The sequence below is a fragment of the Anarrhichthys ocellatus genome, unplaced genomic scaffold (genome assembly GCF_004355925.1).
Source record: "Anarrhichthys ocellatus isolate YVR2014 unplaced genomic scaffold, GSC_Weel_1.0 scaffold22, whole genome shotgun sequence".
Taxonomy (NCBI): Eukaryota; Metazoa; Chordata; class Actinopteri; order Perciformes; family Anarhichadidae; genus Anarrhichthys; species Anarrhichthys ocellatus.
Genome location: NW_022280052.1, coordinates 6,354,890 through 6,367,605, shown reverse-complemented (window position 1 = coordinate 6,367,605; position 12,716 = coordinate 6,354,890). Strand labels below are relative to the sequence as shown.

The following is a 12,716-nucleotide window of genomic DNA, read 5'->3' as shown; positions in this document are numbered from 1 at the left end:
TTCCCTTGTTGTAAAACAATGTGTGTGTATGTAGTTTGGAGGGATTGTACAGAGTTACGTCGTTATTAGTAAAGATTAAAAAGAATATCAACAGTTAAGAAGCGAAGCAGTAACCCCCGTCAGTCAGTTGGACTGTAGGCTAATGACATGAGATACTGTTTGAAGAAAAGCCAAACAACAAACACAACGCCCAGCTAATCAAAGTTCAGCAAGTCTAAAGGCCAAAGGCCCAAACCTCTGTGTTGGCTTTGATCCGATTTTATGGTTTCATCATTTATTCCTAAGTAAACAATGAGTCAATCCCACACAGGCTGAGTAGATGAAGTCATTTAATTTTGAAGTCATTGAATTTCAATTCATGAACTCAGTGGAAAATCAGACAAACAGCAGATTGTAATTAAAGACGGTGGATTAGAGGATTAGAGTCTCAAGAGCTCAGCCTGCTGATGTAGTGGGGGTTTAAGGGTGAAAGGCATTTTTGATCTTACAAAGAAGTCAAAGTTGACTGCTAATTGAAAATGCTGAAGTTAGTGCTTATGACTGTTCTCGCTTTGTTTCTTCTGTTCTATGAAAAGCCAGGAATCTACAACATTGGAAGGAAGGCAGGACTCTTTTCAATTAGAATAGTGGGAATAAAGAGAGTGACCTCCGCGCCCTGATTTCATCATCTAAAATCTATTTTGTGTTTAGTTTAGTCATCCATTAAAGTTGTTTGTTGATATTCTACATACTTTTTTAATGTGTGATGGTGTTAATATACTACGCCTATCGCTGATACATTTCTTGCTCTTTAAACATCTTGACACCTTTTAATTTTTGACCTTTTTTTACTTTTTGTTTTCTGTCGCCCCAAACATAAACAAACAAGCAGTCTAGATTTTGATGCTTCATTATAGAAGTATACGTTTAATATTTCATAAAAAAAGGATCCAAAAAAGATATAATTAATCTTTTGTAGGCTTTTGTGGCTCGTTGCTATGAGTATATTCTGTTTTTCCAGGTATCCCGCTTTCCTGAATATTTATTTTATTGTGTGTGAAATATATATATATATATATATGAAACAACTTTTCAAACAAAGTTTTATATTTAGTTTAGTCATCCAATAAAGTTTAAATTAATTATCTTGAAACAAGTCGATGTATATATAGTCACGACTGTTGGCCCCGCCCACCAAATGGACCAGCCAATAGACATCGACGCTGCGTCTCTATGCCCGACCTCCTTCCTGGTGACCGTTGGGGAGGTTTTCTTTAAGAGGGTGGTGTGACTGGCTTGACAGCTCGTGGTAAATAAAACGGATCCGCGCAGACGTATTTGCGCAAGGATGGCAGCCTTCCTTGAGCCCACGCTGCCCGAGGAGGAGAGGGAGTTTCAGAAGATTATATCTTTGATCGGAGGTAAAGAGCGGATTTATTTGGTGAGCGATACCTGTACAAGTAAAGAGGTCGACGCGGATGACGCTGGAATATTGCAGGAGTTCATCCGTGAAATGTTCGCCAACAGCAGCCCGGCGAACAACAATGGACAGACTCAACCCGCTCCGTTAAACAGTCACGGAGAGACTTCCAGTGTGAACCCCATTTGCGGCAAGCCAGAGGGTGTTAAAAGCAATGACATGCCTTTAATAGCGAGGCCCAAGGATTTGGATTTGAGAGCATGTCCGGGGGAAGAGGACGGGGACAAGGTGAAGAAGCCAACGCTCGGTGGCAACGCTCAGAGAACAGCAACAAGGAGGGCGAACATTTACAGCCGAAAGCGAACCATAGACTCTCCTGTCATCATATTCATCTTCAGACAGACATTTATCAGCAAACAATCCAACGAACTGTGCTTAAAAGAGACACTGAAGGACGTAAAGGCGCGCACGAAACGTGCCAGAAACGCCCGACCAGCTCTGATTGGATTAATACGCACTAGAGAGGAGAGCGCCGAGACTCACCAGTGTGCGCAACTGCTAGAGCGCCTGATCCGCTCAGTGTTCCACAAACAGTCACCAGAGACTGTATGGGTCGGCAGTTTCATCCCGAAGACAGAGGCCAAAATGCTCAGCATCAAGAAAAACGCCTGCAAAGTTATATACTCATCTCAAACAGCAGGTGTAATAACATACATCATCCACGTTCTTTTGAGTTTTACGCGTATCAATCCACTGCAGACAATATATGCCTCCTGCAAGTGTGTAGGCTTTACTATAATGTAACTCCTTTTATCTCGTTTGCTCAAGCACATGTCAGCAGCGTAGATCTGTCAACTTGGAGTTTGAACCGTGATGTGTTTAATAACCAGGCCACCATGCAGATTTGATGAAGCATAAAATATTTGATTGCCAAAATTAAGAACTATAGATTTTGACTTGTTTAAAAGCACATTAAAGGGAAGACTACTGTACAGATATATCACAAGCCTACAACTCATTTACATAATTACTACTGATTAAATTAGAATGAACATAGAATTGGCTAAATGAATATGATAGGTATTGATATTATAGTAGACACATTTACCTATGATAAGATCATTGTAAGCTCAGTAATGAGCACTGCAGTGTGAGAATAGTTGGCAAACACTGTAGTGATTTGTGTTAGTGCACTCCACTATGTAGGTCAATCCACGAGATTCACATTTTTCTTCCCAGGCATGGCTGCAAAGGCCCGGGAACAAAAGGAGCATTCATGAAACAATCGGACCCTTAGATAAGCTGCCAAATTGTAAAACACTCATTGTTGCCTTTCAGATAATACCGGGGATAGAGGGAACCAGCTTTTCTGGCCATTCCAATGTTTGTTCTGGGCTCGGAGAAGAGGCCAGGCCACCAACTCCTCAACCGACAGGCAAAGAGGTAGCAGTATCATTCCAAAGTTCAGTTAGACTGAGCGATGAAGACATTTCCATTTCCACAGGATTCTTTCAACTCGTCTTTTCTTCATCCAAATTATACACTAACTTAGTTCAGGGATGCAGTGGACTGTAGCCTAACCCAAAGCACTACATGGGCAAAAGGCATAGCTACAGGTTGCCAGTTTGTCACGTGGCCAACAGCTAACCAAAGACATTAGCACATTTACTCTTCATGGGCTTGTCTTTGGATCAGATTTTATGCAGTGAGGATCAAAAAAACAAAAGTATTTTGAGTTTCAGTAAAACACTGTCTAACCTTTTTCAAAAATATAAGAAATATTTTTGCTCTCACTAACACTGTCATATATATACTTAAACTTCCACTGCAGCCAAATTGTATCATATAGATTTCAGTAACAATGTTTTCATGTTTGCTTTTCAGGTGACACTGGAAGTAAAGAGGAAGGCATCCCTCTGAAAATCAGCTCGTTGTCTGCTGGACCTCATGTGAATGGAGAGTCAGCTGGAGGAGACGGCTGATGTCATGACACATGGCCTGCAGACAATCCTGTTTTAACTGTGAAGAAAGGGTTAGCCTCACGCTGATAGAGCCTTACTACATGTTACAGTGTTTCTTCATAGTGCTCAATAATCCCACTGCTGAGCTATCATGATTGTTGTCAAATCCGTCCTGCTGATTTACACATCGTCTCTGATGCACAATGCTAAAATGTATTTAATGTGTATGTTTGGGCTGACTCTTATTCAGTCATATGAACTGTATTGCATCATTTAACACCACTTTTGAGACCTACAGAGAGATTTGTCTGTTATTTTAGTACATGTTGAGACCACAGTATGGATAGTTTAAAGCAAAAGCTCATGACATAATTAGGCCTACACCATTAACATGATGCATAGAACAGGGCTGGATTGCCAACTGGTTCTTAGAACTCCAGTGGTTTCAAAAGGCTTATTGAATGTTATTTGGAAGATACATCAACAGTCATAATAAGGGTCTTAAGTGAGTCTTCATTAATAGAGACCAAGCAGCTTCTTTTTCCCGCTGAGGTGCCTCAGAATGTCAATCCAGCGATGATGAAATACTGTGAATCTTTTCTCCTTTTTCATGTTCATTTATTAGAATGATGTGCCTTAGATGATTGCTAATGACAAAAGCATTATCTGCAATAGAAGTGGATGAAACTACTTTTCACATTTTATGTATTTATGTAGGATATTCATTTGTAAATAAACACATATAAGCTTTTGTGAGTGTGCAGCTCTCTTTATATGGACATTTACTGTCAATTTTTTTAGACGTGTGTGGAAATTTGGTTGAAAACTCAGTATCAATTCCTTAATTAACACTGTACTGTCATATTTATATATTATTACTGAAATGACAGCCACATTGTACCTTTGATTTCTGTAAACCTATCATGGATGTAGGTCATGGATCCATGTATAAAGAGAACCTAGATTCACGATGGACCACCTACTTCTCTTCTACTATGTTGATTTTATGGCAGACAAGTCGCGTATAGCGCAAATGTCTCCACTCTCAACTTGGCCACTTCCCCAAACAAGATCTGTCTATCTTCTGAATACTGCATGCAGTGAGGCATCACTCGCAGAAGCGTCTCCATCACATTCATTACAATTCCCATCCTGTTACCAACAACAGTCATCGCTACAGCCTTCCGTGCAACTGATAGAGCCAACTGATAGACCCCCTTTGAAAAAGCCAGTCCATAAATCAAATATTTTCTACTACTATATCTCCATAATTTTTTTTAAGTGCGATTGACAATTGTAAGATAGTATTCTATATTCTTGGAGTCCTATGTATTGATCAGACCCAGGAGGATATTATATTAATAATATTATATGTCTGCGTTTTAATCAGGCGTAAAAGAGGCCAGCCAACACTGAGGTCCTCTGGAAGGGGACTTGCGGCATTGGACAAAAAGAAGGTAGCAGAGTCTGCGATTGTCCCCACTGTTGTGAATTTTCAGATGCGACAAATCTTTTCTTTTCATTATCTCTCCGAAAAAGCGCACGGAATTCCACTGTTGAACAAGGATCGTGGGGCTGAGGAGGGAATAAAGAGCCAATCATGATAACATCTGCCGGTAAGTCATAAAAGGTGCTTTTATTTTGCTAGCTGCAACTGTAGCTAGCCGCCATTGATTTAGCTGAGTCACACGGCTAATGTAGCAGTTGTCGGTCAGTCGTTAACCGGCAATAGCTTATAAACCCACCATCAGGAGGGAAGAACACCTTGAAATGTGACTTTGCTAAATCTAGGTGACGGTTTTGATTACTGCAAGGCTGTTTTAAATACAGTAATTATCAATAAGTTATCGTAACGTCGATGCTAACAGTCAAGTCATCAGTAGCATTGCACTGTACATGATCTTAGCTCTACAGCCTTGATAAGATGTTAGTTTTTATATAGAGGAACGTTTTTCATCTTCAAAATAATTCTCAAAGAATTATTATACTATTATAATATTAAACTTTTGATCAAATCCTGACAAGTTATGATTATAGACACATACTGTATTTGAACCTAATAATGTACTAATAGTTTTTGTTTCTCTCCTTTTCTAGCTGGAATTATTTCCCTCCTTGATGAGGAGGAGCCACAACTCAAGGTAAGCTCTGGTTTGAGAGTGCCTGAAGGTGGCAACCTCCCATATAGTGATGATCTAATGTCAGATCATATCTTGTCAAACAGAAGTAAAGAGATTACATACGAGGATGGGAGGTCTCCATGGGAGGTCTCACAAAGAGCGATTAATAACGCTCTCAAACTAATTAAAATGTATTAATGTACAGTATATCAGATTAAAGAGTGGCTCCTGGAGGTTTCTTTAGATGTTTGGAGTGTGGCATCTTGTTCTTTATGTACCCAAAAGGAGGCACATACCGCATCATGGCTAATAAAGACTGTCATTGGTCTGTCTCTCCTCCACATGCATTCATTGGTTTGACTTCCAATGCATGTTGGGTCAGAAAGAAAAAGGTTAACACAGCAACATGTCTCTTTCCCATTGCAGGAGTTTGCTCTGCAGAAGCTAGATGCCATTGTGAATGATTTCTGGGCTGAGATTTCAGGATCTGTCGATAAAATGTAAGTATTACTATTGACAAGCAATGGACACTATAACCCTATCTGACATAAGAATGTTACAACAGGAAGCAATAATTTCAACTCTTTAGTTTTATTCTTTCTATGTCTTCAGTTGGGAGAAATATCTAGAAATCTATCTTGACACACTGAATGCACAGGGTGCAATGTTCCACATAGTCACCAGTAGTTTACTGAATATTCTTTCAGTGCTTATGAAGCAGATCTCGGCATCCTTCGTGATTTGGTTTGCTGGTAAAAACTGCTCTGCGGGACAGAGAAATATAATTTAGAAGTGATCATTTACATTTAATAGTTAATACAAAAAGATCTCTTTTTGGTTAAGATTTTCAGTGTTATGTAACCATCTGTTGTCTTCTCCCAGCGAGGTCCTGTATGAGGATGAGACGTTTCGGAGCAGATCGTTTGCTGCCCTGGTGGCCTCTAAGGTTTTCTACCACCTCGGAGCCTTTGAGGAGTCTCTGAACTATGCTCTCGGTGCTGGAGATCTCTTCAAAGTCACAGATGATTCAGAATATGTGGAGACCATCATTGGTGAGTAATCAAACAGAAACGCATCATCATTTACTCAACTGCCATTCCTGTTGTTTGGATACTGCTGTAACCCTCATACTAAAGGCAGTGTGAAGTAAATAACATAAACGGGGAAAAAAAACACCTTTTTTACTTCCAGCTCACAAACCTCAAGCTTTCTGGTAGGAAAAGCCAATGAATGACATACGGAATAAGATTTTGACTTTAACTGCTTCATTTAATTCGGGAGTAAAATGGAGGCCCTCTGTTTTTTGTTTGCTGCTAGCCAAATGCATCGACCACTACACCAAGCTGCGGGTGGGGAATGCAGAGATGCCAGAGGATGAGGAGAAGAAAAGCATTGACCCCCGCCTTGAGGGCATTGTCAACAAAATGTTCCTGCGTTGCCTCGATGACCACAAGTACAAGCAGGCCATTGGCATCGCCCTAGAGACCAGGCGACTTGACATGTTTGAGAAGACCATCTTGGAATCAGTAAGTCCCTCACAGCTGATTTGAGATAGTTTAGGAATACCTACTGTTAGCTTTAACGCTCACCAGGATAGCCCTAAGTCCAAGAGTCTAGCAGACTTTGCATGATAATGCCCCAAAATGTTGATGGAGATAATGAGAGTCACTTCGTTCAAATACAGTAAGTGTTTGTCACAGCGACATCGCCATATTTCACAGTACAGGATGGTGATTTTGATCACTGCTGTTGATTGTACATTTCTTCCTTTTCATTAAACAGGTTAATGATTTTTGTTTTGCTTCTCTTGTCATGCAGAGTGATGTGAGTGGCCTCCTTGCCTACAGCCTGAAGGTTTGCATGTCCCTGATGCAGAACAAGAAGTTCCGCAACGAGGTGCTGCGGGTGCTCGTCAAGCTCTACATGAACTTGGAGAAGCCTGATTTCATCAATGTCTGTCAGGTAACAATCAGATCCTCAAATGCACATTATGCATCATTTCCCTGACCAACTTCTCAGTGTGATAACTACATAAAAAGATTGGTAACTAATGTGACTAATAGTTTCTGTTCACTCACTATTTAGTATAAGATCTTTGATTGACTGAGTTAATCCAATACAAACCCTGATTTGTAAAGATGCTTTCAGAACAGTTTCTTTGTGTTTTTTTAAATGAGTAACTATCACTATTTTTATTTTTGGTCATTCAGCCCAAATAAGTTGTCAGGACATTTTAACATGTTCAATTATGCTTTCTACTTTTAAAATAATGTAATACTTTGATTTCTTGTAATGTTTAATGTGGGTTTGGGTATTTACTCTGCTGATGCTCCTACAATATACACTCGGTTGTCCTAACCCTAAAACTAATGCAGTCTAATAAAACAGTTCTGGAATTATTCCTAATAAATCCGCAACTAAGTGTAGTTTAACATGAGTTCAGCTTTATACTCAAGGTGGCATCTTATATCTTTGCTTAAGCTAACTAGTATTGGTGCTGAGTCATACCTACAGCTATTGATGTGCTCCAATTGGAGGCAATATTTTATACTGCTTTAAATGCATTTCTCTACTTTCATGGAATTAGATTTCCCAAAAAGGGAGTCTGAACCTAATCCCCCTCTAATCATCTTTTCTCCTCACCTCTCTAGTGCCTGATCTTCCTGGATGACCCGCAGGCTGTGAGTGACATCCTGGAGAAGCTAGTGAAGGAGGACAACCTGCTGATGGCCTATCAGATCTGCTTTGATCTGTACGAGAGCGCCAGCCAGCAGTTCCTCTCCTCCGTCATCCAGAACTTGCACACAGTTGGAACACCTATCCCTTCAGTCCCCGGCTCCACAAATACGGGCACAGTGCCCACACCAGACAAAGACAGGTGGGCATGGAAACACAACGAGGACACACTCATACCTGGGCTGAAGCACGGTGACATGTTCACAAAGGCTCAGGGATTTTTCACTTCTTACGGTTTTGATTTAAACTCTAGAAAATACTTACCTGCTAGGAAAGTAACCAAAACTTCAGCATTTATAAGCATGGCATCTGTTTTATACCTGCTGAAAATAACCTAACTAAAGAAGTTAACATGAGAGAGTGAATTAAACTGTACACCGGCTCATTTGAGTCAAATTACTTTACTTATGATCAAATGATTCAACACTGACGAAAAGTTTTTTGTTTTTTTTGTGTTGTGTGTGTGTGTTACAGTGATGCAATGGAGACAGATGAAAAGGCGGGCAGCTCCCCTGCTGGAAAGCCAGTAGAAACGGTACGCTCTTTGGGTCGTTATGTGCTGTAGCACTCTTTTCATACCAGTTGCTGGTAACTTTTCTGTGTCTAAATAGAGCTACTTTGCTTTGGTTTGGTTGACGACTCATCGTATTGCTTCTCTGTGTTACTGTAGAAAGATGAGCCCAAAGACCAGAATGCCAAGATGATCAAAATCCTTAGCGGGGAGATGGCCATCGAGCTGCACTTGCAGTTCCTAATCCGAAATAACAACACAGATCTAATGATCCTCAAAAACACAAAGGTAATGTAGGCTAGCAACAAGATGACTGGCTTAGAGAACACAAATAAATAAGCTATTGTTTAAATGGTCCGACAAACTACAGCTTCCTCCTGACTTTTTATTTATTTTTTTCTCCGTCACTCCAGGATGCAGTTCGAAATTCGGTGTGTCACACAGCTACAGTAATAGCCAACTCCTTCATGCATACGGGAACCACAAGTGACCAGTTCCTCAGGTGATTGTGCTAGCAGAACTGAACTGTATATTTCATAGATGTAGAGAAACATACATACTCAAAGGGACATTTGACCAATGACTTTGTTTGACCGTGTAGAGAAAACTTGGAATGGCTTGCAAGAGCCACCAACTGGGCAAAGTTCACAGCCACAGCAAGTCTGGGTGTCATCCACAAGGTAAAGCTATGATGATAATCTACAGCAAATTAAAAAAAAATACTGAATTCAATTCTGGATTTAAATTTGAACATAACATACTGTGTTTTTCAGGGCCACGAGAAGGAGGCTCTCCAGTTAATGGCGACCTACTTGCCCAAAGACACCTCCCCTGGCTCGGCTTACCAGGAGGGAGGAGGCTTGTATGCTCTGGGACTCATTCATGCCAACCATGGTGGAGACATCATAGACTACCTGCTCAGTCAGCTCAAGAACGCCAGCAATGATGTTAGTTTTTTTTTTTTTGACGTTTACTTTGAATGCTGGTTCTTTTTCAATTATATACGAGAATGTTACTAACAAAATGATTGCTGAAAGAGGGGAAACATGTTTTTTGAGTCATCAAATGAGACATTTTGTCTCTGAAAAGTATAATGCTTTAGGATCAAAAAGCCTCAGCTATAAGTTTGTAGCTGAGACCAGCCGCTAGTTTAAGTCACTGTTTCAGGCGCTTCATTTATGTTTCAGTGTTCCACCTCTCATGGTCTGTTTTTCTTCTTCTGTTTCACAGATTGTCCGTCATGGTGGCGCCCTCGGTCTTGGCTTGGCAGCGTTGGGAACAGCCAGACAGGATGTTTACGACCTTCTCAAGTCCAACCTGTACCAGGATGATGCTGTTACTGGTGCGTCAGCCTCGGACAAAATACATTTTTGAAATGCAGGGGGGGCGAACCAGTTTTTGGTCCTGACCACTCTGCTTACTAAACATAAAATCTTTAGTATTATTATTCAGATTTGGCTAAACAAATATAGAGAAAAGTGTCTACTACTGTATGAATGTTAATCGGCCAATGTCTCTGATATGCAGTACTGTTAAATATCATTTAGTTGTGTACACTAGTAAAGGTATGTTGATGAACAAGCCATGCTGACAATATCGTGTAACCCCTCAGGTGAAGCTGCAGGCCTGGCCCTGGGTCTGGTCATGCTGGGCTCCAAGTCAGCCCAGGCCATCGAGGACATGGTGGGCTACGCTCAGGAGACGCAGCACGAGAAGATCTTGCGCGGTCTGGCTGTGGGAATTGCTATGGTCATGTACGGACGCATGGAGGAGGCGGATACCCTCATTGAAAGCCTCTGTAGAGACAAGGTAAGGCCGAAAAGCCACCAGAAAGCATGTCTGGGATCATTTATTGTCCTAATGCAACACAGGGAGGCTATTCCTCTTAACGTTGTGCCAAGACTCCTTCTATACCGGCTAGATGTGCATAATGACTCAAACTTTGTTGATCGTAGTTGTGACTCCATCCACAAAGTCTCAAAGCTCTGCTTTCCTTCATTATCCATGACAGGACCCCATCCTGCGGCGCTCTGGAATGTACACAGTGGGCATGGCCTACTGCGGCTCTGGTAACAACAAGGCCATCCGACGCCTGCTACATGTCGCAGTAAGTAACAAATTATTTCACAGAGTAGAAGACTGGTTTATCATTTTGGCTGTGAAGCGATGCCAAAAGCCAGGGCTGCACGACTGTGGCTGGCAGCTTGATTGAAATCACTTTAATATGGTGATTATGATTGTTTATATAATCCATACTAGGCTCTAATGTGATTCAGCTTTAACATAGCACATCGGGGGTTTCCTGTTTGTGCCTGAATTCACTGTAAGGTTAACGATGCAACACGTAACTTAAACGTGAAAAAACATAGGGTTATGACTTTAAAGTGAATTAATGTACATGCCATTCATTGGGCTTTCAGTGCAAATGCAACATACTTCTGGGGTGTGGAAAACTTGTTGTCCTGTAGGTGGCACCTTATACAAGCTGAAGTTATTAGATGGTGTGATAGAGGAGCATATTTCTTTACCGTGAACTGAAAGGGAGCTACATTATTAAAGTTAGCTAGTTAATTGCAGGATTTGATGAGTCTCAGTATCATCTTTGGTTACTTGAGTTCTTTCATTCTCTTACTTAAGGTGAGTGACGTGAATGATGATGTCCGAAGGGCTGCCGTCGAGTCCATTGGCTTCATCTTGTTCAGGTAAGGACCCGACTTATTTACTTGAGCTCTAAACACTCCTTTCCTCGCATGCACCAGAGGACTTTCTCTTTTGAAGTAGCATTATGCAAACTGGAGACACGGTACTGCTTTTTTGTGAACCATTGCAATCCCCTTGTAGTATTTTTAAAATGAAGCATTTGTTTTTCATTATTCTTGCTTCTGTTTTGCTCCTTTTTAGTTTTGGTACTCGAGATGTAGTAGAATATGAACACCTTGTCTCTGGTGTGATAGGAGAATTAAGATGGAACTGTTGTGTGGGATTTACAATGACTCCCTGGTATTCATGGACGGTATTCCCGTGTCAGGGGAAGCTGGACGTACTGTCACTCACACTAGGGCTGGGCGGTATGACCAAAAATGCATATCACGGTATTTTTATATCACGGTATTTTTTTCCGTGTTAAAGCATTAATTAATTAACGCCGAAAAGAAACGGCAGGCCAGCGTTTGTGTGGCGTGTCTTCCGTTCCGTCACTTCCTGTTTTCTTCACCTACATTCCCCTGGGTCCTAAGCCCCTCCATGGAAATAAACGGGATTAGACCGTAGGATTTAGTTTTAGTAGGTGTTGTTTAGGTTTATTTCTCTCTCTATCTATCTATCTGAACAGTGAAGAAAACGTTACCCCGAAAATGCACACTCTGGTACAGTAGGTGGTGGTATGCACTCTGCAAGTTGGTTGCCATCCGCCAATGGAATTTGAAGAAGAAGAAGCCGCTACATGTGCAGCTTCTTATCACCGTCTATGTACATTTATAACAAATACCACACATATTATGGTAATCAGCGTTGCATATGTGTCTGACCTAAATACCTTTTATTGTTCAGTCTTTGTTCATCCTGCATCGCTCTTTTCTGTTCTTTAATGTAACGTTACTGGAGTGACAGAGCCTCTCCCAGCTGTTAGCAGACTGTTAGCGAGCTTTACCCAGCATGCAGTTCGGCGGAGAAATTTTATAAATGTACAATTATTAGTGCTACAAATTGTTTATCTGTCACAAACTGTTGAGTTGTGGTGTTTTGCCCTGTTAAAGAGCATTAGTTGTGGGTTGTTAATTGTTGTTATACAGTTATAAAGTAAACCATGACTACTAGGGTTCCCACTCAATACAGGTAAGACAACTAGCTCTGTCCGTAGCAGTCCTAGCAGCGAAAAATATATTTTGCTGCCTGTTGAAGAGCAACAGAAGTTGTTTCAGCTGTGCACTGGTATGACGGTATATGAAAAATTCATATCATACGGGAAATTGAAACCGGTATACCGGTTG

The 12,716-nt window shown here is 40.9% G+C and overlaps 2 protein-coding genes across 3 annotated transcripts in view; both read left to right on the top strand.

Annotated features, from left to right (window-relative positions):
• Positions 1-1,273: 1,273 nt before the first annotated feature.
• Positions 1,274-4,149, top strand: LOC116390247 (uncharacterized). 2 transcript variants are annotated; one of them, XM_031859693.1, is made up of 3 exons: positions 1,274-2,099; positions 2,738-2,842; positions 3,284-4,149. In XM_031859693.1, the coding sequence occupies exons 1-3, from the start codon at positions 1,328-1,330 to the stop codon at positions 3,379-3,381; spliced, it is 975 nt and encodes a 324-aa protein (XP_031715553.1). In that variant the 5' UTR covers positions 1,274-1,327; the 3' UTR covers positions 3,382-4,149. The 2 variants fall into 2 exon arrangements, with proteins under 2 accessions (XP_031715553.1, XP_031715554.1); XM_031859694.1 differs by lacking the exon at positions 2,738-2,842.
• A 653-nt stretch (positions 4,150-4,802) lies between these two features.
• Positions 4,803-12,716, top strand: part of psmd1 (proteasome 26S subunit, non-ATPase 1) — a 33,506-nt gene continuing 25,592 nt past the window's right edge. Inside the window, exons 1-16 of the mRNA XM_031859632.1 lie at positions 4,803-4,976; positions 5,458-5,501; positions 5,907-5,980; positions 6,363-6,532; positions 6,798-7,006; positions 7,299-7,442; positions 8,132-8,358; positions 8,691-8,751; positions 8,887-9,015; positions 9,141-9,229; positions 9,329-9,407; positions 9,501-9,674; positions 9,958-10,069; positions 10,340-10,536; positions 10,739-10,834; positions 11,365-11,429. Coding sequence (XP_031715492.1) covers positions 4,961-4,976; positions 5,458-5,501; positions 5,907-5,980; positions 6,363-6,532; positions 6,798-7,006; positions 7,299-7,442; positions 8,132-8,358; positions 8,691-8,751; positions 8,887-9,015; positions 9,141-9,229; positions 9,329-9,407; positions 9,501-9,674; positions 9,958-10,069; positions 10,340-10,536; positions 10,739-10,834; positions 11,365-11,429 — 1,886 coding nt within the window. The 5' untranslated portion in view covers positions 4,803-4,960. The remainder of the gene's footprint in view (positions 4,977-5,457; positions 5,502-5,906; positions 5,981-6,362; positions 6,533-6,797; positions 7,007-7,298; positions 7,443-8,131; positions 8,359-8,690; positions 8,752-8,886; positions 9,016-9,140; positions 9,230-9,328; positions 9,408-9,500; positions 9,675-9,957; positions 10,070-10,339; positions 10,537-10,738; positions 10,835-11,364; positions 11,430-12,716) is intronic.